Source organism: Arvicola amphibius, chromosome 8 (assembly GCF_903992535.2).
Source record: "Arvicola amphibius chromosome 8, mArvAmp1.2, whole genome shotgun sequence".
NCBI classification, from domain to species: Eukaryota; Metazoa; Chordata; class Mammalia; order Rodentia; family Cricetidae; genus Arvicola; species Arvicola amphibius.
In genome coordinates this window covers 126496944-126522319 of record NC_052054.1, presented here as the reverse complement: position 1 = coordinate 126522319, position 25376 = coordinate 126496944, and the positions used below count along the sequence as shown (strand labels likewise).

Below are 25376 nucleotides of genomic sequence, written 5' to 3'. Positions count from 1 at the left end.
AAAATGGAAAAGGTACAAAGACTAAAGGAATCTGAAAACACCTACTTATAAATCATTGACCCAACCCCTTTCCTATCTCAAACATTCAAATTTCCACTGGGTCTTTGGAACAAGACAGTAACCCACAAAGCAGAAGGGATCTACTTAATCATAAAACAAAGTAAGACACTGAACATTTCGATGAAGACTATGGTATATATGCCATATGGAATGTGTACACTTCGTCTGTTATAAGACAAACAGTATTTCTAAGCATCTCGAAACTGAGGAACAAGAGGAGAACTTAATCTTGTGCCACTATAATTACTAATATGAAGAAATGGTATGGCAGAGATTTGGTGGAAGCTATATACCTATTTTAGGCTGTAGAAGCTCAAAATTATATTCTCCATAAGGTTTTAAATACTTTGATAGTGAATTCTCTTCCCAGGGAATAAAAACTTCATAGCTGGTTGCTCCCAGAAAAAAATGCAAACAAACAAATAAAACAAAAGCAGGCTATTAAACAAAAATCTCAGTGCCAGGCATAGATATCTCCTTTCAGTTTATTAGCCCAAAGCCCCAGATTCCTCCAAAACAACACAGACCACTGTCAATGCCTTTGGTTGCTCACTAAGTAACTAGATGGTAAAATCCTATAGCTAAAGATACCATACACTTTGGTTGCTGAGCATAGAAAAATCAATCTGGAAATCTGGAGGCCAGCCTGGTCTACAAGAGCTAGTTCCAGGACAGGCTCCAAAGCTACAGAGAAAGCCTGAAAGCCTGTCTTGAAAAACCAAAAAAGAATCTGGAGCAGAGTAGGAAATGTCCTCCTTCTGGCTGGCTTTCACAGTGCCACAAGGTGCTGTGCAGGCTTTGGGGGAGAGAGGACTGGGAACAGCAATGGTCTTACCCAGGGCTGGGTCCTGCGTGGTGCAACACTGATCTGCAAGCAACACACACCCACTGGCGCAACAGTGGCAGGGCTGTTATGGCAGCAGTAACCAACCACTTTCTGATTGGATTTCAGGCTCTTACCACAGGAGGAAATTCATTTCTGGCACTGAATACTGGGCCCCAAAATCTATGTTTAGGGAGGTCATAGGCCCTACAGGAAAACTTACTACTGCTCATGTTGTCAATCTGCCGTCTAACTATTTATGTTCCTACCCACAGACTAGGATCGCTGTCAATCTTTGTCAGAGGAACTTCTTTTTGCAGGGACAACAGTGTAAAGACTCAAAAACTACCAGGCAGTGGTGGTGCACGCCTTTAATCCTAGCACTTGGGAGGCAGAGGCAGGCGGATCTCAGTGATTCAGAGGCTAGTCTGGTCTACAAAGCAAGTTTCAGGACCCTGTCTCAAAACAAAACAAAACAAAACAAGACTTGTAAATTGGTCAAAAAGCTAAGAATAAGTGCTACTGAATGTTCAGCCCTAAATGGAACAACCATATCAACTCCTCACCACAAGGCTCAGGAAACATCAAGAAAAAGGGGGTGGAAAGAATACAAGAGCTGGAAGATGGGGAGGATGCTGTGAGATGCTGTCTTCTGGACACAACATGAACACTGCACTCATAAACCCACAGCTGTGCGCTTACATAAGTAAGACCTGCACAGTATCAAGTCAGTCAATATTCCAGTATGGGTCAGGGAGAAGCTCACAAAGCCACAACCATTGCTGACATGTTCTTGGCAGTTGATAGCTGTTTGGGAAAATGAGAGTCAATTTTCTCCATGGGTCTGGATTTAGTGAATGGCCCTGTACACAAGCACAGGCAGCATTAATGAACTGAGAAAAGTGTGGGTGGCTATAACCAAGATACCTTGTATGTATGTATGAAATTGTCAGTGAATAATAGAAAAAATATTTTAAAAAGAAAAAAATGACCTTTATAGCTGGAAAAGGTTTTACATGCTTAAATATAATCCTGAAATGTACTGGTTGTTTCCAAACCTATCCTGAAGTTACTTCTGCTTATTACAGAATAATTTTTTTCTGAAAAGTTTCACTTTATGTTCATCTACAAATTTTACAGTGCTGAGAGATTATATATGTGAAAATGTCACTACCTGTTGGCTAGAACTTGGCTCATAAAGTTTTGCCCTGCAGTCTGAGGGCTGACACATGTTTAAAAGCATAAGTTAGGCTAGGAAGGACGCTGTCCCTACCATGGTTGAGACACTTAGGTTAACCCGAGTTGGCGCTTGCAGAAGACAGCTGTGTTCTTAAGAAGTGCACTCCGCTGGGGTAAAAATGGGTGCCCTGGACCGAGGACTTTCCATTCAGTTCAGCAAGATGGCAAATGGGCCTGGGAAGTACTAGCACTGTGCCTTGAAGCAGCGAGAGCTCAGTGCCCATTGTATCTAGAGACAGAACACTGACAGATGGAGAGACTGGAGCCAGCAGACAGCAGCTGTCGAGACATAGGCTACCTACAAATCATCATTTGTACTGCTTGATTCTACCTGCAGAACTAAGGCAACTAAAGAAAGGCAACCCTGAGCTTTACCTAGTCTGAACAGGATTAAAAAGTTCAAGTATACTGTAAACTGTTAGGTGAGGTTTTTGTTTGGTTTGGGTTTTCTAGTTTTCTGGGGGGGGGTTATTTGTATGGAATATTTAAAACCTAAGACAGCTCTGATATGTTGGCTGTATTAATAGTGCTAACGGTACTGTATTTAACTAAGAAATGAAGGGAATATCACATGTCAGGTGGGTTTTGCTGAGTGAAAATATAATCTTACTAAATGCTACAGGATTTGACCAATCTCATGGAATGTTGTTATTGAGACTATAAATCATGGGCTGAAGGATGGCTCAGCAGTTAGGAGCTCTTGCTGCTCTTTTAGGGGACTTGGGTTTGATTTCAGCACCCATGTGATGATTCATAACCATTCATAACTCCAGTTCTAGGGCATCCAGTGCTCTCTCTTAGCCACCACATGCACCAAGAACACATGTAATGGACAAGCATACATGCAAATAAATACTACCATATAAAAATCCTTTAAAAATCTAATTTAAAAATTTTTAAGTATAAATTGCGTGAAATAAATGAATAAATACTGAATTGATTCCAACTCCCAAGAAGTGTTAAGATTTATTGGTCTTTCAGGTAAATAATGATTGAGAACCTAAAGTCAATATTTAGTCAAAATTTATCTTGAAAGGCAATAAATCTTGATTTTTGCTAAGGTGAATAAGCAAATAATGTGGACCAACTAGAGATACTGACTGCTTTTCATCTACCAAGTATCTACCTGGAGTTGTAAACAGAATGAACTACAAGAGATTTTTTACTTCTAAAAGACATGATTTGAGTTGTAAAGTTAGTTTTAATTTTTCTTACAAGACACTTCAATAGCAGTGTTTGTATTAGTGTAAGATGAAGTTTCATAATGAAATGTTATAACATCAGCTCTTAGTGTATTTAAATCAACTTTTCCATTCCTGTTTTCCTCTTAAAGCCAATCACTAGGCTTTCTCATTTACTTCTGTTGGATTTTGAGGGGGAAAAGACTTTAGAAAAGGTCATGTCAGTAAAGACTTCAGAGAGAAAATCCTGGGCATGCTTGGAAACCCCTGCACTCCAGGATCTGAGCGCCACTGTAAGGCGCCACTGTGAGGTGTAAAGGTGGCTGGGACAAAAGCTTGGACTGAGAGGCTGTGCCCAGGGTGTGGTGGCCTGACTAAGGGACTGCTAGAGTTGCCTCAAGAGTGATGGGAGTCTGAGTTTTGAGAAGATTCACCACTAAGGTTAAAAAGTGGAAGGGGAGAGAACCGGCTGAGTCCTGACCTGACTTGGTCTGGGCTTGGGAATGAAAGCAGGAGGGATTACAGCCTGACGTGAAAGTACCAACAGGGGTCTGTCAAAATGCCCAGGATGTTCTGAGCCCAGGACTTCTGCAGGAGCCCCTAGAATCAGAACAGAGAGTTTGGAGAGAAAATGATGTTGCTCAGGACAGGCCTCCCTCCACAACAAAGCATTACTGGGTCAAAATGACAGACACGTCACTGTTAAAACCTAAGCCAGTGCAAAGACAGGAGAGTAATAATATCAAGAGATCACTATGCTCACCTAGCTAACACTTTCTGTTCCAGCAACGGCTGTAACTTTTTCTGTAGGACGGGAAAAGCCCTTCTACAAGCTTTACTTTCTTAACCAAAGAAGATTATCCAAGCTGCTTGGTAAAGAAAGTGCCCTGGAAAAAAAGAGGCCTTGTCCACGCTGCACTCGGTCTTCTAAACAGCCTGCGTGTAACTTCGGGGACTTTTCTTCCCAAACGAATCCTTCTGGTGACTTGCTGGCCCATTAAGAGCTCTTACTTGAAGGCTACAGTCACAGGCGTTGGTGTCCTTCAGTGCGGCTCGCCTCGTCCTATGGGTTCTGTCTGCACACTGTGCCCGAAGGCCAGCCTCAGTATGTAAAGAGGCAAAGGCTAAGATGGGCTATTTGGAGCTGGGGGAGGATGTGTACTGAATATGCTGCCTTACCGGAAGGTTCCTCTGAGGCAGAGCTGAGCTGAGAAAAGAATAACATAATGCAGACACTGTCTCTGAACTCGGGACCACTGGCACCGCGTTTCATTTTGAGAATATTAGTAAAGTATTTTATCTTAATCATTCAGGTCCTCTAAAAGATCCTGAGCTACCTGGCTCACCTTACCTTAGTCCCAGCTCTGCTCCAAATACTTTGTCTTGCAAAGAATCCACTGTATGCTTCAATGACGTTCCCCCTACAGCACCGTCCACTGGCATTTAGTATTCTGTGAAACCACCACTAGCTCTGTGATTCCCGAGTTACATCTCTATTACGATTGGTCTCAAAGGTCAACAACCTTTTAGTAGCTTAGAAGTTGATATTATCTTTTTGGTTTATCTAAGAAACAACGGGTCTCTCCTTCCTCTGTTTCTGGACCTTATCTTTCCTTACAGCTTGGTTTTAGAAGTCTCTATTGCATTAGGCTCACTCAGTCTGCAGCTTAATCACACACAGGGCTGCACCACGGTCCCCTCTGGCTCCCCCACATCACTCCCTGCTCTTAACACACACTTCTCTTTCCTTATGCTGCACGGGGTCTCGTCTCTTTGAACTTGACGGTATCTTTAAAACACAATCTTCCTTCTTCCTCCCTGACAGCATCTCTTAGAGTAATGCCTACTTGAGCTATTTCAGTAATGACAACAATTTGATAAAATTAAAGTCATGAGAGTGGACCCAAGGAGGAGTAGGGACAGTCTCAAAATGGAAAAAGATGACTTTCATCAGGTTTCTATAAATCCATGCTTGGATTTCATTTCCATCCCACACCAAATTCCATATGCCCTTTGAGATTAAGACACTGCGTTCCCTACTTATTTCCTTTATTCCTTTGTTTTATGACTTCCAGGTTTTTCTGATTCTCTTAGAATATACCTGTGCCCATGTCCAAAACAAATGTTTTAATTAAATGTTAGGTATTTGAAGGCAGGCTGTTTGCATCCTTTTATTTAGACAAGGTAGACCAAATTAAAAAACTGCAACAAGTAGAAATTCCTATTTTCTGGTCCTCACCTTGCCATTTGAATGGAATTTCTTAGCACAATAGCCCCTGATTCTCTCTCAGGCCCTTATCAGACCTCTTTACAGAAGGAGAAATGGTGAGTTTAGTTTTTAACTTTTCATATGTTAGTGTGTGGTGGGGGTGTGTGGGTACAAGTGGCATTGGAGAGAACAAAGAACGACTCTGGGGAACTGGTTCTCTCCTTCCATCTTTACATGGGTTCTGGGGATCAAACTCAAGTAACCAGACTTGTGTGGCCAACGTCACTCCCTCTGAGCCATCTCTGTACAAGTGAGTTTAAGGAAGGACTCTGACATGCTCAGCTTGACCTCAGGGAACAGGGTTTTTGCTATTGCAGAAAGAGGGGTTCCAGCTGTGACCAGTTGTATAAACAGAGCTAATTTAGGGGACCATTACAAAATGAGAAATGTGATCTCTGGAAAATATAATATTTGATCTTATCATTATGTTATCTGACAGGAAAAAGAAGAGATTTTACTTATTAGCCTCTAAAACTCATTAAGGTTGATGGCTCAGACAGGGAGCATCCCTAAGGGACTGGACGAAAAGGGGAAGGCAATTGGCACATACATGTTGGTGAGATCACCGGTAGAGTTAAGCTTCTGGAGATGTGAGGAAAGCTTTGGCATTATTAGACACCCTTTATTCAAGCTAAAATCCTTCATCCTAACATTGGATGAGAAGCATCATTTCCCAAAGGTAGCCCATCCATTGTTAGGCCAATCTAAGACATCACTAAGGAAACTCCCATATTTTCTGGGCAAAAATATAGTGATGCACAATATTACTAAATTGGCTACAACTTTTTAATACACGGATTGTATACAGACAGAGCAGCGAAATCTTTCCCGAGGACACGGTGCTGAGGGTGCTGACTCAGAGGAGGTTGTGAGTCAGTGGCAGGGTCACCAGCAGGAGACCAAGTGTGGTGTTCCTAACTTATTATCACTCATCCACTGATCTGGAAGCTCCCACTCCTCCCCCAGTCACCACATCAGCTGTGTCTATTCTGTGTGATCTCTGGGGCTTGAGGAAAACCTCGTTATTGATGAGAATGGAGAAAGATCAAGACTTTCAAGCTAAGTCTGTTCCCCGAGTCAGAGGTACAGGCCTTGTGATCTGCAAGGACAGTCATTTTCAGCAAAGTTTCTGGTTCAGCCCCATATGATTTAAAATGATGAAGACCCGATGAGTTTTGGTGTACGTGATCTCTAATCTTGTTGGAAATTGCTTCAAGCCCACATCTATGCTCTTGGAATCTTCGTTCCTGTCTCGAAGTGATATATACACAGTAAACTAGATTTTTTTCTTTAGCTAAAAGTAATGGTGACAAATTTAGCTTGTTATTTTGTATATATTAAAGAGTGGTAACTGCGTTAGAGTAGCTGGTGCTCTTGAGGGCTGTAGGAGGCTGACAGTCTACAGCTTGTAGGTTCTGGCCTGTCTCTGAAGCTTTTTGGTACCAAGAGCACCCAGGAAAATACCACCTAAATCTCCTCCCCTAAACAGCTACAGTCAGTGTTGACAACTGACTGAAAACAGCGGAACAGGTGACTGCGAAGGGCTCCTCACTCTCCTTTGCTGGGAAACTACAGGAATCATGCGTTCCCCTTCCAGTCAGGTGCCATTTTGGTTTTGGAAATGGTCATATAATACACTGTGTTGAAATAAAACATGTGTGGTCTTCATACCTGGGTCTAGGCAAGGAGCTTCTAAAATTCCTGGAATTTCCCCCAAATGTTCCAAATGCCTTTGTTATTCCCGAGTCCCTTAAATCACACTGACTTTATAGTAATGAAGTACTCATAGTGGGCCACTCAAGAGAGCTAGCTGTTGCCAGGAAGAACAACCACAGTCTCCAAATCAGCCTGACCTCCAGGGAGGAAAGCGGCCTGAAGACAGTTCAATCATGTGGCTGATGACTCAGTTGGCTTTACCTACATGACAAAACTGGACTACAAACTCTGGGCACAGAAGCTTGGGGGCCTTCTCACTTTCAACAGATGATGTGACGGGGTCATGACGGACCCTAAGTCTCCATGCAGAGCAGTCTGCTCATTCGGCTGCTCCTGATTCGCATCCTTTACAATAAATGGTTAACTGGAAGTGCAGATCTTTTCTGTGTTCTACGGGTTGTTTAAGCGAATCAGCAGAGCTGAGAGGGTCATGAAAGTCCCTGAGCACTTACAGCCGGTCAGAGCGAACGGCAGTGGCCCTGGAAAACTGGAGCTGGCATGTGAACTGGAGCAGTCTTGTCACCCCTAAACTAAGGAGGTTTGGAAATGCTGCATGCTTGTCCACTATATTAACAGAGCAACAGGCTCCGAGAGGTCATGTGGCAAAAACCCAAGCGTGCCTAGGAACTGCTCGGCATGAGAAAGTTTTACACTCAACATCTATTAGTAACTGTAAACAACTGAGACAGTTCAGTAGCGGATGAAGGGACTCTAGAGAGCTCGGTGTTGCAAGCTTGGCCCTGGCAGGCCTTGCCCTCCTCCCCCATTCCCTCTGCCTTGCTAAAAACCACTAGATTATATTTCGAGAGTTAGTCACCAAGGTCCATTCCCTTGGAATGTTGGAAGTTGGCCACTTCCTCCTGATGGTGACTACCAAGGTCCAGCTATCAAAGTACTGAAGCCCTTTGACTCACCTAATTAACATGCCCAAATAAAATTAAACACCTCATCCTAATACAGAATTTCCCCTTGTATCTTTACAAACTGTCATTCTCCCTGTGTGCCATGATTATTTCCTCTCTATCCAGCGGCAGAGCTTTGCTCCCCGCCCCCAACAACATTACATAGCTAGGCCAGTACTTTCTCTAACTCAACAGGTCATAGGATTGGTCCAGACATTCCTTCCCACCTCCCACACCAGATTCTAATGTGGGTGCTAAGCCATCCTTTGATAGATCTTGGGGCACAAAGTGAAAGAAGTCCCAGGCCCATGGCAGAGGTCCATATGAGTAGACAAGGATCTTGTGAGGATGATGTTCAGTTCTGCCTAGGATGTTAGGAGGAGGAAGGAGCAGAGGTAGAGATGGCCCAGAAATACTTGCAAGAAAAGAACATTTAAGATATGCAGAGGGTTTCAACAAAGATTATATAATACAGAATTACATCTACAGTCAAAATCAACAGACTCCCACAGCAACCACCACCTTAGGGTCATTGCTTTGTAAATATGCCCAAGTTTTTATCCAAAACAAGAGAAGGAACTTGGTGTTCTTTGGGTTTCTTATTGATTTGGTTTAATTAAAACATTTTCAATGTTAGCATTTATCAATGTGGAAAGACATGTAGGCATAAAGTCTTACTATTTCCTACTATAAAATTAATTTTTAGGTTATCCCATAGCAATTTCTAGGACTATATATAGTCCATATTTCTCAATAAGTAAACAATTAGATTTTTAAAAATAATACAAGAAAAATTGGTATTGCTACTATATTATATTACCTTATCTATAGATACACAAAAAACGGCAAGTTTGGAGGTAAGCCTTGGGTACACAGGAGGCTCGAGGAAGGAGGATCACAAGTTCAAGGATAGCTACATAAAAAGATAGTGAGTTCAAGACAAAGGCAAATTTTCACATAAGTGTATTCCTGCCTTAGATTTTAGAAAGCCTCTCAAGTAAGGATTCTCACCCTTAGGGGTCCATGAGGAGCTTAGAAGTTTAAAGATCCTAGGTTGGAATTAAGATGGAGCTTGACCTACCCAATCTATCCTAAACCACATCTAGACCAATTTCTCTCCCAGGGATGGGGCAGTAAACAAACTTTCAACTCATGTGGCATCCAATCATGCAGTAACTTTCTTCAGAAGTTTAGCTAGAAATGAGCATGTGATGAGAACAATGTTAGCCAAAAAGGAAGCTACAAAAAGGGACAAGAACTTTCCAGACCAAAGTATAGCAACAAAGACTCAGAGAAATGAACGGCTCAAAAAAAAAAAAAAAAAAAAAAAAAAAAAAAAAAAAAAAAAAAGAAGAGCACAGGAGCACAGTGATGCCTATGAAGTTCAGGAAGGTCCATCAAAAGATCCCTGTCTTCTGAAATTCAAAATGATCCTTTTCTTCTGAAACATATCAAAGAGATACATGTGACTTCTATGATGAAAATACTAGGAATAAATCAAAAAGGCAAATTTATATCCTATAAAATCAAACGGCCTACTTACATAGTGATCAAATCTCTTTGAATTTCAGGATATGAAATATTTTAAATACAAATTATATAACATTGTTCTTCACAGACTTACGTTACTATTTCAATGTGTGTTCAGATTCCTGTTACTTATATTTTTATTTAAGATTTTTTTTCTAGACCTAGAAACTTAGACTCTAAAAAGGGTAGAATGTAGAGCAATTTACACAATGGAAGACATCAGAGCCAGGAAAGGGCCCATCGTCTGTCTTTTCAGCCAATTGGTATTCGTACTGGCACAGGCTCTCTTCACCAAAGGAAGAAAGGTACTTACTACTGAATGTGATTTAGTCAAAGACATTAATCTCATTTTCTCTAAACCAGAGACATTCAAAGTATTACAGGATAAGAGAAAAAAAGGGGCTATATAGAGCAAGAACCTTTCAGGTGTAGAAAGAGAACTAACGACCTCAAGTTAACTGTCATAATCACTTACACAAAACAGGGCTGTCTTGTTCTCTGCACACCAAGCACAGTGCTCAGAACTTAGTGGGGACTCAAAAAACACTTGCAGGAGACCTAAATTAGTCTCTCTGCATTGCAACTGAGAAAACTCTCAGACAATCTAAGTATCCTTTTTAGAAAATACCTTAATTTTAATTTATATGTATGGTGTTTTGTGCATGGATAGCTGTGTAAAACTTGTGTACCTGGTGCCCAGAGTTCATATGTAGAACTACAGACCATTGTGAGTTGCCATGTAGGTGCTGGGCATTGAACTCAGATCCTCTAGAAGAACGGCCAGTGCTCTTAATCTCTGAGCCATTTCTCCAGCCTTCAATCTAAGTATCTTGACATTTGAAATTTGCCATTTTCTAGCCCTATTGGACAGGCCTCTGCTCATTTTCTCCAAACCACCTGAGGTAGTTGTTACATTCGTCAGATGGAAGTACACTAAGTGCACCTATTTTGTAAGTGTCAGCTTTCAAACACGTGACCCTCACATTATATCCCCCTCATCTAGTCTCATGTGTACACTATGATTATAGTTCCTTCTCTGTCTTCTATATCAACAGATGTAGGTGTTTATTTTAAAGAGCAACATCCATAACTGAACATTCCAAATGAGCCCTGGTCAGGACAGAGAACATTAAGGATATCTCTTTTTAAAAATGTTAATTTTGCATGTGTCTACTCATGTGGGGGAGGGCTCGAGGAGAGGGCTGTGAGTTACCATGCACACGTGAAGGTCAGAAGTCTGTTCTTTCCCTTCACCATGAGGCTCACATGATCTGGCTCAGGTGGGCAGGCTTGGCAGCAGGTGCCTTCACCAGTCGAGCTGTCTCAGAAGTCATTCCTCTCTTCTTTAGGGACCAAAGCCGACCAAACGCTGGCTTTCAGCTGCCTCATTTATATGCCCACATGGACTGTTGGTCAGTTTCCTCTGCTCTCCATCTTTGTGGTTAATCTTCTGAATCTAAATACAAGACTAGGTACCTATCACTCTAACGCGCACTTGTTTTCTGCCATTCCTCTAGCTTGACTTGCTCTGTTTTATCATTCTATATCTTAGTGGTTCAAGCCCGGGTTGTAAGAGCTGTAACTTTGGTATGTATACTTATGTAATCTTTACCAAGGCAAATGCTATCAAAGGTAAGCAAATATTAATAATTGCTAGCCTTATGATGTGCTGGACCCTGTCTATTGTTTGCCTTTAAGGTCAAACAATAAGGCAGATGTAAATATGTTCTCATAGTTGAGATGAGAAAAATGAAGGTACAGAGAAACGAAGCCATTTATCCACAGTAACAGAACTTGCAAGTGGAAGAACTGGAAACCCAGGCGGGACCCCAGTCTTTGTCCTTAACAAGCTCTGCCCCTTCACTGACAGCCTTTAGACTGACATGGACCTCTCTGTCAGCAATGCTTGGGTAAGACTGCCAGTCACTCACAAAACAATAGAACTATAACCTCTGAGAGTCCAAGTTTCACTGTCTTGGGGATTAGGCCAGATGTTTCCCTAAACGCTAGGCACTGCACAGCAGAGACCTGATCTAGTAGCTCATTATCCTGTGTGCATCCTCAACCAACTCCAGTCCTCAGGGTTGCAGGCTATACCTACTCTTCTGCTGTGCCTTACATGCATCTACTATATAATGGGCAGACAATATTATTTCTGCTAGATGTGATAAAAGCCAAGACGGGTTTCCTGGAAGTTAAAAACATCTAAAATGAGCAAGAAAGTAGAGGCCATTTTAACTCCTCAGCTTTTAAATCACAATGGGAACTCTTTTGTATAAGCAAGAGTTGGAGCAATGGTCTCAAGTCTGTGACCACCCCACCCCACACTCTCTCTTGAGCCTTCTCTCCAATTTCTTTACATGCTTTTTGAGGGAAGGGGCTTTCTGCAAGGCTTTGGAGGGCACAGCTTGTACCTCACTCCTCTTTACGTTTCCAGTGATCCTGGGAGAATATGTGTGATACATATAAGGTGATTGATAAATATCTAATAAATTTAATGAGCAAATAAATTTTCATCTTTCTAAATATTTGTTGACATGAACATTCAAGTTAAAATTTATTTGGTAATTTTTTTACTACCAGCAACCTTTGTAGTCATATTCAAGGTTAGAGAAATAAAATTTTGCCATTTAGTGCGCGCGCACACACACACACACACACACACACACACACACACACACACACACAGTGATCTCTCCTTCCAGTAAGAAGCCACAACCCAAAGCAATGACAAGATGCCTTGGACGGCATGCCAGGCAACAGCAAAGGACTTCTCGTTTACGCAAGCTGATCCTATGCCTTGAGAGCCACAGCTGCATTTTCCTCCTGTTGTTCTTCCTCTAATTCTCTACTGTCCTATACACTAAACAAATAAATCTTCACCTTATTACTATCCTTACCAAAAGGGAGGTAAATCTGAAGCAGCACACACATATAAGAACTGCAAGCATAAAGGAAAACGTTCTCTTTTGGTTTCCAAGTTCATTTCCTTAGAAGACCTGCCAATTTGGTACACCAAATTACCCCCCCTCCCCATTTTTTTCACATAGGATGAAAACAAATCTTCTCTAACACTTTTATACTTTTTCGCCTAAGAGTAAATTACACAACTGCTCATCTTTGCACCTGGGAACCAATAAACCTTCCTTTAAGTAGATTTACACCCACTATCAGTTGCCAGATTCAATTTCTCTTTCTCAACTACGTTGCAGAATTTATGTCAAGGTCAATAAGTAACTAATGAGGACCAATGCAGAAATGCTGCTTACTTCCAAACTGGTAGCTACTGGATGAATAATTAACCACTCTCTACTTTCTATCAGGGATGCTTGTATTGCTAGGGTGAAGGTATCCTTTATGTCTAAAGGACGTCATAAAACAGGCACTCGCCAGAAATATGCCCCCATTTATCACATGAAATGCCATGTGGTATTAGCGAGGTCGATACTGTTTGTTTAATGTATTTTGCTTTCCTGGGGGCTTGAAATGATTTGTTTTTGCAGCTGTAACAGAGTTAAATTAGGGATTTATCTTCAGCTTAGCTAGTTGAGCATATATAACCAGCACCTATTAATTATCTGCCTAGAGGCCTTTGGTCATCTTCCCACAGCGTACAGCACCCACCACCAGCAGCCAGATTTGATCCTCAAGTAATCAAATCTGGTTTCTCAGGAACTGAGGGCCACTGGAAAAATAAAAGGTTTTGTTTCTAGCCCCAAAATACTTGCCCCCAAATGTAAATTGTGATGGTGTGAGGATTTTTTTTTTCCTTTCAAGAAATCGAAGCCGGGTGGTGGTGGCGCACGCCTTTAATCCCAGCACCCGGGAGGCAGAGGCAGGCGGATCTCTGAGTTCGAGGCCAGCCTAGTTCCAGGACAGGCTCTAGAAACTACAGGGAAACCGTCTCGAAAAACCAAAAAAAAAAAAAAAAGAAAAAGAAAAAGAAAAAGAAAGAAAAAAAGAAAAGAAAAGAAAAAAGAAATTGAGCAAGGAATTTCATTAAAAAACAAAAATAAAAAAAACCTTAGTGCAAAGACTAGTTCCAGACAGCCATCACGCCTACACATTAAACCACCTTTTCTGCCATAAAGTGTCGCCGATCCTCCTTCCCTGTTCTCATCTCAGACTACGTTTTCTGCCTTATCCAGAGCAGGAGCTGACCCCAAGGCTAAGTCTCTCCAAAGCCTGGACTACAATTTCTAACTCTCCACTACCTGTCTGTCTGGGGTCGGTGAGAAAAGGGGAGCAGAAAAGTAAGGTCAGGGGGTAAGGGAGAGAGAAGGGGTAAGGTGAGGCAGAGGCAAACTGGAGTCCACTTCACACAAAATGAAACATGCATGCGGAGACACACAAGGGTGCGAGGATGCTCCCACATCCCAGGTCCTAACAACAAACTTTTTCCGCGGTTCATTGTCAATCAATTAGCAGAGGCAACAGGGGTCTGTGCGATGGGCACCTGGGGACACAATGGGCCGCCCTGTTGTATTACTATTTAATCACTTTTACTAAATAAATAGAGCAGCCCCGAGGTGCTGTCATGTCAAGGGAATTTATAACAACAACAACAACAACAACAAAAACAACCCTTCATTTTTTCATTGGTCATTACCTTTTTTTCCCTTCAGGACAGAGAGGGTTATTACTGTAGCCTTAAGTTCCATCTTTGTGTTTCTTGCCTTTGATTCCCACTCGGACCCTGCCACTTTCTGGCACTAATTTGTCAGGCTGAACAAAGAGGGGATTTGTACCTCCTGTAAGGTCTCAATTAGGAATGGCTTCTGCTGTATTATGTGCCATTCAGAGGAGACACAATGCCGGTAATTACAGGAATTTGCACTAAATGGCTGAAGAATTCACAGCAAAACTTCTCCCCTCTTAGAGCCCCCCCCCCCCAGGCTGGAGGGGAAGAAAAAGGAAAGTAACAGCTCTTAATGCCAGAGATGCAGTCACCAACAGCAGTCCCCAGAGGTTAAACAGCAGCCAGGGAGCAAAGCCATAAAAACAACAGCAAGGTCCGCTCCTCTTCCTTCCCACACTCCACTTCAGTTCCACTCATGAGCACGGCCGAGTGGGACACCCAAACCACCTCCAGATTACAAAACAGTCCACAGGAACACTTCTGAAGGTGAGCTTTGCATCTCAGTCACAACTATAAAGTCCCAGGCTCTTCAAACTCTTGCACTCAATTGCTAGGTCTCAAGTGCTGGAAAGTTACTGTCGTGTGCTTGTACCAAGAAAAACATGCATCTGCTGAGCACAAATAAGCAGATGCATATGTCAAATCCCTAAGGAAACAGGCATGCTGTCTGATAGTCTACTTTATAAAGCAGTTACGAATAACCAGATTTAGACCCTTTTATGGGTATGTACTTCTTCATAAATATTTTAATAAGCAGCACAATCATCTTTTAAGCATTAATATTTTAGCGTCACAGCTCCTCATTGTCAAAATACGATTTTGAATTCCAGCCCATAATTTCAAAGAAGCACACCTCATTTTCTATTGCAGACACCTTCCACAGAGGCCATATTAAAGCACCCCAAATAGCAGTACTGTGCACCTTGTCCAGCACGTGCTGCTCTGCTCAAGAGCGCTGTGATGTCATGGCCCAACATGAGACTCAGCCTACAGAGTCCAGCACGTGCCGCCCTGCTCAAGAGCTCTGAGATGTCATGGTCCAACATGAGACTCAGCCTACAGAGTCCAGCACATGCTGCTCTGCTCAAGAGAGCACTGTGATGTCATGGTCCAACATGAGACTCAGCCTACAGAGTCCAGCACGTGCTGCTCTGCTCAAGAGCGCTGAGATGTCATGGCCCAACATGAGACTCAGCCTACAGAGTCCAGCACGTGCCGCTCTGCTCGAGAGAGCTCTGTGATGTCATGGCCCAACATGAGACTCAGCCTACAGAGTCCAGCACGTGCCGCCCTGCTCAAGAGCTCTGAGATGTCATGGTCCAACATGAGACTCAGCCTACAGAGTCCAGCACGTGCTGCTCTGCTCAAGAGTGCTGTGATGTCATGGCCCAACATGAGACTCAGCCTACTGAGTGCCTTACTTACAGGCCAGAAATATGAGAGATCTGCAGTTCCACAGCCCTACCTGCGCCACCACTGAAGGCCTGTGAATCTTGGCATGGCTACTGTCTGGCAGTTACCAATGTGTTTACTGCATCCATATTTCTGGAGCACTGACCCCAGGCACACAAGTACCAGGCAAGCAGGAAATGGTCAAATGTGCACAGGAATGGGTTTTCAGATGGTAGGAAGAAGAACTGGCAAGCTCGGGGGGTGGGGGGGGGAGGCAGGGAGGAAGGCACGAACACGGTTAAGTTTCTGCCACAAGAGCCTCCTAAGCAGCGGTGGGACTGAGGAGGAGGAAGTGATGCAGCTATCAAACAAAATGAAATCTACCTCTCCGAAGTCTAAGCACAAGGCAAGGAGTATGCCGCTGTGGACCAGCATACGGCTTCAAAACTAACCTCAGGAGTCCCGGATGGCTATGCTCCATTTTCTCCATGGGGACTCTCTAAAAATATTTTAAAGGATCTAGAGATTTCTTCACTTAGAGAAAGAATTTAGTGAAATGGGACAATTGTCCTGTTTTATATACATAAACGTAAGTAGTGTGGCTCCTCTGAATCGCTAGTAATCAAATGACATCAGAATAAAGGGTCTACTCAGGGTACCCTTCCATGTAACACTTATTTGTTCAGAATATTTAAAGGGGGAGGGACTAAGCAGACACTGAAAACTTAACAATCTACACTAGAGATACACTAAAGCCATGAAGTTCTGTAAATTTGCTTTTCAAAAAACACACAAAGCCCAATGTGCGGACTGGCAGGAGGGAAGGCAAATTGTGCTATGCCGCTGCTTTTCCACCGAGTCTCTTGTCATAAGGAGGTGACAACATCACAAAAAGCAGAGCCAGTGATTTAAATGAACAGAGCTAAGGTTCATCTGCTACAGCAATCTAACAAACTGCCTCTGAGTAATTTTAAAAAACATTCAGATTTGTTTATTAAGTTTTTGTTTTTCTTTTTCTTTTGAGACTCTGCCCCCTACAGGACACACAGAATAATTTCCAACCTGAGGCAGAAAACCACTGTCCCTTCTGGTTTAGTGCTGGAAATGAAGGTCTGTAAACTACACCTATCAAGAAGCAGCTGAGTACCACACTCCCTGATGGAAAGAGGGCAATGAAACAGAACTGATCTTACTCTGGAATGTGCTACACTGCATTACATGGTCTGACTTCCCTCACTCCCCTACTCAGATATCATGCAGCAAGCCAAATTTATCAATCACCAAATTTCAACAACCTAGGATGCGTTCTACCACAGGGATCTGGGTGACGCTGCCAGAAAGTACTATTCTTGCCTATTATGTAATACTTTCCCTCTTCTACTTAGCTTCCTTCTTGCTGCCTCTTTGCCTTTTCCTGTTTTTAATTTCTCCAACTTTTAGATTAGTTTGTTCTCAAATATTCCCTTCCCTTATTGCAAAACATGGGCAATGCACTCTGCATCAGGAAGCAAACTGAGAGAAACGTGGTGAGCACAAACTAAATGGACAGCCCTGGCAGACCGCCCCAGCCCGCCCCAGCCGGTCTGCGCTCTCCCACTACACAGTTTCTTAAAGCGATCCTCTGGAGACAGCCTTGTGAACAAGACTGGGCTATTCTCTCATGTTCCAATAGCAAGAGATTTATTGACCCTAAGAGAAATCTAATGACACACAAGTATATTATTAGTTTGGGAAGCCTATCTTCTAAGCAATTCTTATTGTTGAATGCCTGACTTCTGAAATGTAATAATATATGCACCAATGAGACCCTGAAACACTAACAATTTCTAAAATAAACAAAAAACAAGACAAATTAAATACACCAAACTACTAAAACCATTGCCCTCTTATTTTAAAACCACTTTCAAAAGTAGCTGGATGATTCAGCACAAGGTCTAGTCTGTCACACACACACACACACACACACACACACACAACCTCCTGGGGCTTCTACATTAGGTCAGTGTTTCTCCCAATGTGTTTTTATTTTCTGAGACAGGTTTTCAGAATATATCCCAGACTGGCTTCAAACTGGCAACCCTCCTTTTCAGCCTTCCAAGTGCTGGACATACAGGTATGTGCTGCCACATCTGGTGGTCCTGCTATTTCTGGCTCAGAGTTTTTCCTTTTGCCAGTCCCATCTCTAAGTTCCTACTGCACAGTCATCGAGACCCTCCTTAAAGTCAACTACTTTCCAATAGAAAGGTGGCCACTGTGACTACACTGAATCTAAAGAGTGTGTTTTCATTCTGACCACCACTGCTCTTTCTCAGGGCAGAAGTAAGAACAGAGACAAAACCTGCTCTGGCTGGTGGTGAGCTTCTTGTTCATTTCTAAACAGCATAAACATAGACAGTCTACAACGCTTGACTTTAAAACTTCTCAATCAGGTTTCCAATTAAGTCTGTCTTTGTATTAAATTATCATAACAAATTTGAGGGTTTAGCAAAGGGGGATTTTAATTCAGCTTACAGTAGATGGACAGAGCAGAGCACTGGGCCTGAGGCCACTCTGTGTGAACCTCACAGAACAGCTCCAAGAACCCGGGCTTCCCTGTGCCTCAGGAGTTGTCTGCCGATTGATTAGTGCCTCCTCTTCACCATCCACACTGTTCCAGTGCTGACTTCTGTTCTCTTCACCATCCACACTGTTTACAGTGCTGACTTCTGTAGATTCTACCATACCAGGAACTGACAAAGTCAACCTCAGCTGCCAGGGAAGAACATTTGCCTTGCCTAAAAAGCTCCAACAGCCACAGGACTCAAAATTCCGTCAGGAAACAACCTGTGACACACACAACCACAGTGGAGAGGAAATGGGATCACGGCTGACTCGGGAAGCCTGAATTCCAGTCTGGTCAGGCTTTGGCCAGTCGTTTTGATTCTCTGACATTCACCATGGCTTCTATTTACTTTACCAACGAGTATTAGGATGGACAGGTTTGGTTTGGTTTGGTTTGGGCTATTTCTGAGACAAGGTCTCACACTGTAACACTGTAGCCCTGACAGACACTTGATACGTAGCCCCTGCTAGCTTTCAACTCAAGGCAATCCTCCCATGGGCTCTTAGGAGATATATATATATATGTATGTGCATATATATATATATATTTGACAGGGTCTTGTCTCATTCTGTAGTGCTAGCTGGCCTGGAACCCAGCAAATTTTTAATGAAGTATATATACTTCTTGGAGGGGAGATAGTTTTTTATAAACACAATTTTAACAACCATCTGTGACTGTCACATGAGGTTTAAAATGAACTCCCACTGTAGAATTCAGGGGTGCTCAGGCGAGAGCCTGAGGCTGGACGCACACTCCATACCTGCACATTTGAAACTCTGAGCAGTGAGTCCTCGCTCCAAAGAGAGGGTTGTCAAGATGCTCAGGAAGCTGGTGGTCACGGACTGGCGTTTGTTCTTCCGCTGCTCGTGGCCGCCTATTTGATCCTTAGCTTTGCTCCTCAGCGTGACTTGCAGGCTTTGCTCAGAACCCCTTGCCGCGTTGGCCGCTGTCCTCAGAGCCTCCATCCATTCCTGCGCCCTCTGTCGGGTCTCAGCCCGGAGGCGGAGGACATCCTGGGGGAAAATGACTTGAAAGCAAGAGTCACAACCGTCCAGGTTGTCTATCTGCACAGCCAGACACACGTCCACATTGTAGCTCAACAGGGGATCTTCGTCCAGCTGGCCAGGGTGGAAGGCCATAAGAAAGGCCTTGCTCAGCACAAATGTAAATGCCTTCCAGTTATTTTGGACAGTCAGTCTGTAGAGCGTCCCTGATTTGAGGATGTTTTGGTACTGTTTGGGGCTATCCAAGACAGGGGAGGACAGCAGCCCACTGGATTTCTTCTGTAAACAGTGGCTCTGTGTACAGTCAACATGATGACCAAGTCCTGGTGAGTTTGCCAGGTCATCCTGCCGGCCCATATAACTGGGCACAGCAGCATGCACGACTTCCCAGAGCTTCTGCCCCCAGTCCAGGGCCTCCCACGGGGACTCTGCCTTTAGCTGCAGCTGAGAATTGTCACAGAGAACAGTGTCCACCATCCTGGCCTCGAGACTGCCTAGAACAGAAATGCTCTGGAAGTGTGAGGGCTGGAACGTGGCGTGCAGGCTCCGGTTCCCACTGCCGTCGAGGCTGTACAAGTGCAGGCCGTAGGGCGAGAGTTCAGCGTAGCAGCTTTGCCAGTAACTGTCATGGTTCTTCCTGATCTCCAGATAACCCTTCTTCAGGATGTTTGGGAATGTCTGCTTGTGTTCTAGAAAGAGGAAAAGAAAAGCTAAAGTAATAACTATGAGCAGGCAGGCACATGAAACCAACCGCACAGGGGGCTGACATCATTCTGATTCCGAAAGCAAGGATACTAAAATTCCTGGGTGGTAACTAACTGGCAGGGTGTGTCTGGGGATTCCTCACCCTAGGTGATGAGTGAGCGCACGAGGACACACAGAGTGTGCACTGTCAATGTGACAGAGGCCCGGGTGCACGAGGACATAGAGTGTGCACTGTCAATGTGACAGAGGCCCAGGTGCACGAGGACATAGAGTGTGCACTGTCAATGTGTACAAACAAATGCTGGACAAGCTGTGACCAGAACAGGTATGCCCTGTGCGTCTGATCACACTGGCCATGTTCCTCCCTTTCTAGGCAAATTCTGCAGAGTTCCAACCCACAAGAGAGAATTCCCGTCACACAAGCCAACTCTCTGTTCGTCTCTTATCCTTTCCTGGGCTCCTGACGCCAGAAAGGGAGAGCAGAGTGTGAACTGTGAGCTGATAAACCGTTCCGCAGGCAAGCCCATCAGTCCTCCATCAGACCTGGACCGTCTAGCCAGCATCACCTCTACCCTCGGGTCCACGACAACACCCGTGAGGTCTCACCTCAGGGGACAGTTTTCTCTCTGAGTCGGACTCTGCTATCTGTGCATCCCACAGCTTCAGTTGGCGAGCACATACTGAACTTTCTCCTGACTTCACTCGCCTTCCCCCATGGCATCTGTAGACATAGGTCCCTGGGTCAGCATCAGGTAGCCCTACTACATTAATCCTCTACCACAGGCTTCTACCAGACTATATTGTTCTAAGTTATTTAATGTCCATACAAACAATACTTTACTTATTTTTTAAAGTCTGTCTTCACTAATGGAGTAAGCTCTCTTTTCTATAGCACAGCACACAGGACAATGCTTTATCAATACAGTAAGATAATATTTGTTAGGTGGGTACAGGCATACATTTGTAATCTTAGCACTGGGAAAACTGAGACAGGAGGATCACAGAGATCATGAGTCCAAAGCTAGCCTGTATTACACGGCATGCATTTGTCTCAAATAACTGAAACTGAAAAGCAAAAAAGAAAAGTATTTGTTAAATTAGAAATAAAGCTTCTAGCACAGAATCTGACACATGGGAGGACTAATTCGTCCTTCGTCCCCAGCCTCTTCCCCCTCTTCCTCTCCCTTGCACGTTTGTCTGGTCACAGCATCCTTAGGCCAGGACAGCTGACACCGAATGCCATGCAGTGTGTGGATAAAAGGGACTGTAGGAGAGAGACTCTGAGAATTTGTTTCTTGAGATGGGCTTTCATTTTGTAGCCAAGGCTGGCCTCAACCTCGAGACCCTTCTGCCCCAGCTTCCTGGGTGCTTACACCACAGGTAAGGACGACCACGCCTAGTCTCCTGAGACCTTGGTCTGCCATGACAGAACATCCATGCACGAGAATGGTAAAGAAGTAACCTGGTAGAAACTTTAATGTCTAAGTGGCTCCTCAATCTCTCTGCTGACACATTCTACAGACAGCCACAAGCTGAGTCACTCCCTGAAGATAGGTCACACTTGAAGGAAGGAGGGAAGGAGGGGAAGAAGGAAGGAAGGCCTAGCTAGCTCTCATTTTAAAACAGCAAACCAACAGAAGAAAGGAGAGAAAGGCGGTGGAGAAAGGCCTGTTTTAGCTGCTTTACATCTCTCGTCCTAATGTTAATTCATTACTATTTCTGTGTTAACTAAAAAGCCATTAATTTCTCACAACCCACGCTAATCCCTTTGTAGAAAGAGATAATGGATGCCTACTCTCGGCAGGCATTTTTCTCTCCTGACAATCAGGAGGGAGGCAGGGCTGTCAGAGGCCCTACTGCCACCTCTCCCCTGGCATCTCCATCAGGCTGCCTTCTGCATAGTCAGTTCCTCTGATTCCTCCTGTGACCCGGCGGCTCAGCCATGAGTCCTGTGAAACAAGCCACCTCTCCTGCTTTTAGACAGAGATCGCCGCCTCTTCTTACTGGTCTGAGAGCTTTTGACTGCAGCTACTGGGAATTAATTCCGAGCGTGACTATAACTGTGCTGGGCCCAGCAGCACACCAAGCCACGCTCTCACTCCTGCCTGAGGTGTGAGCTCAGATGTGGACGACAGGTCACGTGGAAAGGGACAAGAAGTCTCACTAGGAAATCTCCAGGTATTAAAGCTAACGAGTGCTTCAACACTTTTCCCACCCAGTAAGACCTTCCATCTTTGTACTGAGAAAGCTGAGGCAGGAGAGCCACCGTGAGTCTGAGGTAGCCTGGGCTACAGTGAACTGCCTAACAAGAGCCATGAGGACAGGGGAGGGGCCAGGAAGCTTCTGGGAAACCCAGTCCTTTCTCAGAGCAGGAATGCTTGATCATATTTTTTGGATTTTGTGCTTGTATAATTAACATCATTAATCACAGAGGTCTGGGGGACTACCATGTCTCTCATTTCTGGCAACTATTACTTTCTATTGGATCTGAAGTATATTTTTAAATATTTTTGCTACTGAAAAATTGGAAAAATAGATTGTGTGTGTACATATAATTTTGTCATAGTTGGATTTCCCCCCTAGATTTATCATTTTAACTCATTTAATTTATACATACATTTTAAAGTGCTTAATTTCACAAGAGAATTTCAATCTTAATGAACATAAGTGGTTCAGATAGGATCACTAATAAGATTTACACCATTTCCTGAGCAAAAAAAAAAAACAAACAAACAAAAAATGCAGACACATGCTCTAAACAAATCACCATAATCACTAACCTTCACAATGAACTACCACCCAATAATTCTCCATAAGAAAACTAAGCAGCTAGCGGGCCCCAGCCACCTCACCTCCACTGCGCTGCCTAGCGCAGCTGCTTCAGTTCCTCCCTCTCCTCCGGTCGACCGCAGAGCAGTGGCACAGGGACCTGACTCTGATGACTAAAGGGGAAGGGAGAATGTTCCGGGCAGGGCGGGCACGGACTCACTTCTGCATCCCCACCGCCAGAGTTCCTCTTTGGTCATTGGTTCCTTTTCATGACCTCCACCTTCATCAGATTCCATCGGCCTCCTTCCTGGCTGTCTCACAGTTCTCCAAACTAAGCTTCCCACATCTCTCTCAGCCAAAACCCTCCACACATCCCAAGCCACACTTACTCAGTCCACACTCGCAAGCTTGCCCTCCAGCACATGCCATGGAAAGGGAGCACCATCCAGTGTCACAAAACACTGGTGTGCGGACAGAACCCCACAAAGTACAAATGAGGACCTGAGTGTGGATCCTAAGCACCTGTGTAAAAAGCCAGGTGGGGTGCACATCTGTAATCCCTGCGCGTGGGGGCTGAGGACTCACAGGCTAGCCAATCCAGCCAAAACTGTGAGCTCCAGATTCAGTGAGAAGCCTGTTTCAAAAAACAAGGTGAAGAGAGACAGAAGGAGGCACGTGATGCTGTTAATCTCTGGTCTACACACACACACACACACTCACACACGCACACGCACACACGCACATTCACACACACACACACGCACACACACTCACACACGCACACGCGCACACGCACACACGCGCGCACACACACACACACGCACACACACACGCACACACACACACACACGCACACACACACCAAGTTTCTAGTGTTATGTTTTGTCACTTCTACCTCTCTCCAACTCTTGGTTTTTATTTCATTTTTTTCCCCCTAGAATGTTTGAAAGCCAACTATTGGCATTACATCACTTCAACTATAAATACTTCAGGATGTATCTGCAAAATATCAGAATTTTCAAACTCATTACATTATTTTCACAATCGCACACGAATAACCCATGTTCTGTGGGGTATGGTCTGGCCTTGATAATTCTCTGTAACACTTCTCACCCTCTCTCACACTCCACCCACAATCCTCCCTGTGTCTCCTAAATAAGCCATGTACATTCTAGCCTCAAGGCCTCGGAAGTTGCAATACTTTCCAGACTTTCTCCCTCTAGTTCCAATGCTTTACGTACTTACTCCGCACCTTCACCTCCCCAGGAGGCCACACTTACTGGGCAAAGGAAAGGGCAGTGTTCTTGGCCCCCTTCTCTGCACCAGCGGCTGCTCTACCAGCATCTGCCAGTGTGTCAATAGGTGTCTTGGCTACAATCTCCTATGCTTACAGCCCACAGCCGAGGCAATCAAATGGGTCTGCAAGTGAAGCAGCGAATGGGCTCCGAACCTCAGAAGCGAGCTCCATCTGGTTGAGTAGTTCTGGTTAAGGCGTGGGGAGGAGGTGGACTCCGAGGAAAAGATGGAGTTGGTTACTGAGCACAGACAGAAAGGGGGAGTTGTGCTCCAAATGGTGGGCCTTTCTTTCCTTATTGGTTTATACTCCCTCTCTCCTCAGGTTGACCCCTTGTGCTCTTCGTGTGTCCCGCTTTCTCTCCACTGCCGCAGTCCCACCTCACTTGATAGGGACGAGCAGAGCCACCTAACTGGTTCCACTCCTCCCCAGCGTCTAGCTCTCAAGTCCAGGCTTCTTCCTGTCACAGCCTCCTGATGTGTTGGGCACATCGGCTTCTTTAGTCCTTTGTCCAGCAATCTACTCTATGCGCCACGGAGGCCTGAGGAAACCCAATAAGCTGCATCCCTCTTCTCCACCAAAGCTCCAAACCAACCAGACACGTGAGGATAAGATGAGCAGCTGCCTGGGGGATGCAGCTTACGCCTGCAGCAGCCGCGACCCTGGGGTTACAGGGCAGTGTCACAAGTAGCCCTCATGAGTAATAGCCCTTCCCTCCTGAGGGACTCACATGAAAGGAGACGGCATGCAAGAGCAGGTCAGGAGCAGAACTGGGGCTTCCTGTGACAGAGACAGTCACCTAGTTCCTCTCCTAAAGTTGCCAAGAGGTCACCCCTCCTTCCCAGGGTGGAGCGTACAAATGAAAGCCCATGGCTAGTCTAATCGTGTGGGTGGCATGTACACGCACAAAAGGCTACTAACTGGAAAGGTGGCTACCCTACCCCACCTTTACATTTGAAACGTACCACATTAAGGCAATGTGTCTGGTTTGAATATCCTGTGTAACCTGAGCCCCCTACTCTCTCCTGCAGGTCAGTTCCCCGCCATCCCACTCTGTGGGGATGTTCTCATCACCCTGGGTTTGTAGGCAGCCTTCAGTTCTCAGCTGAAGTACCCCTCCTCACTGAAGACTACTCCGGCATCCTGGATCACCAACATTTCTCTTTTCCTTGCCATGTTTAGCCCATAAAACACAGCTGCCAGCTGTCTAATTTGTTTAACATTAAGGTTTTTTATAATGTCCAAGGCAGA

The 25376-nt window shown here is 44.3% G+C and overlaps 1 protein-coding gene across 1 annotated transcript in view; it reads right to left on the bottom strand.

The window, feature by feature from the left end:
- The window catches only part of Plekhm3 (pleckstrin homology domain containing M3), a 154207-nt gene that overhangs the window by 100199 nt on the left and 28632 nt on the right, over positions 1-25376 (bottom strand). Inside the window, exon 3 of the mRNA XM_038339429.1 lies at positions 19114-20046. Within this exon, the coding sequence (XP_038195357.1) occupies positions 19114-20046 (933 nt within the window). The remainder of the gene's footprint in view (positions 1-19113; positions 20047-25376) is intronic.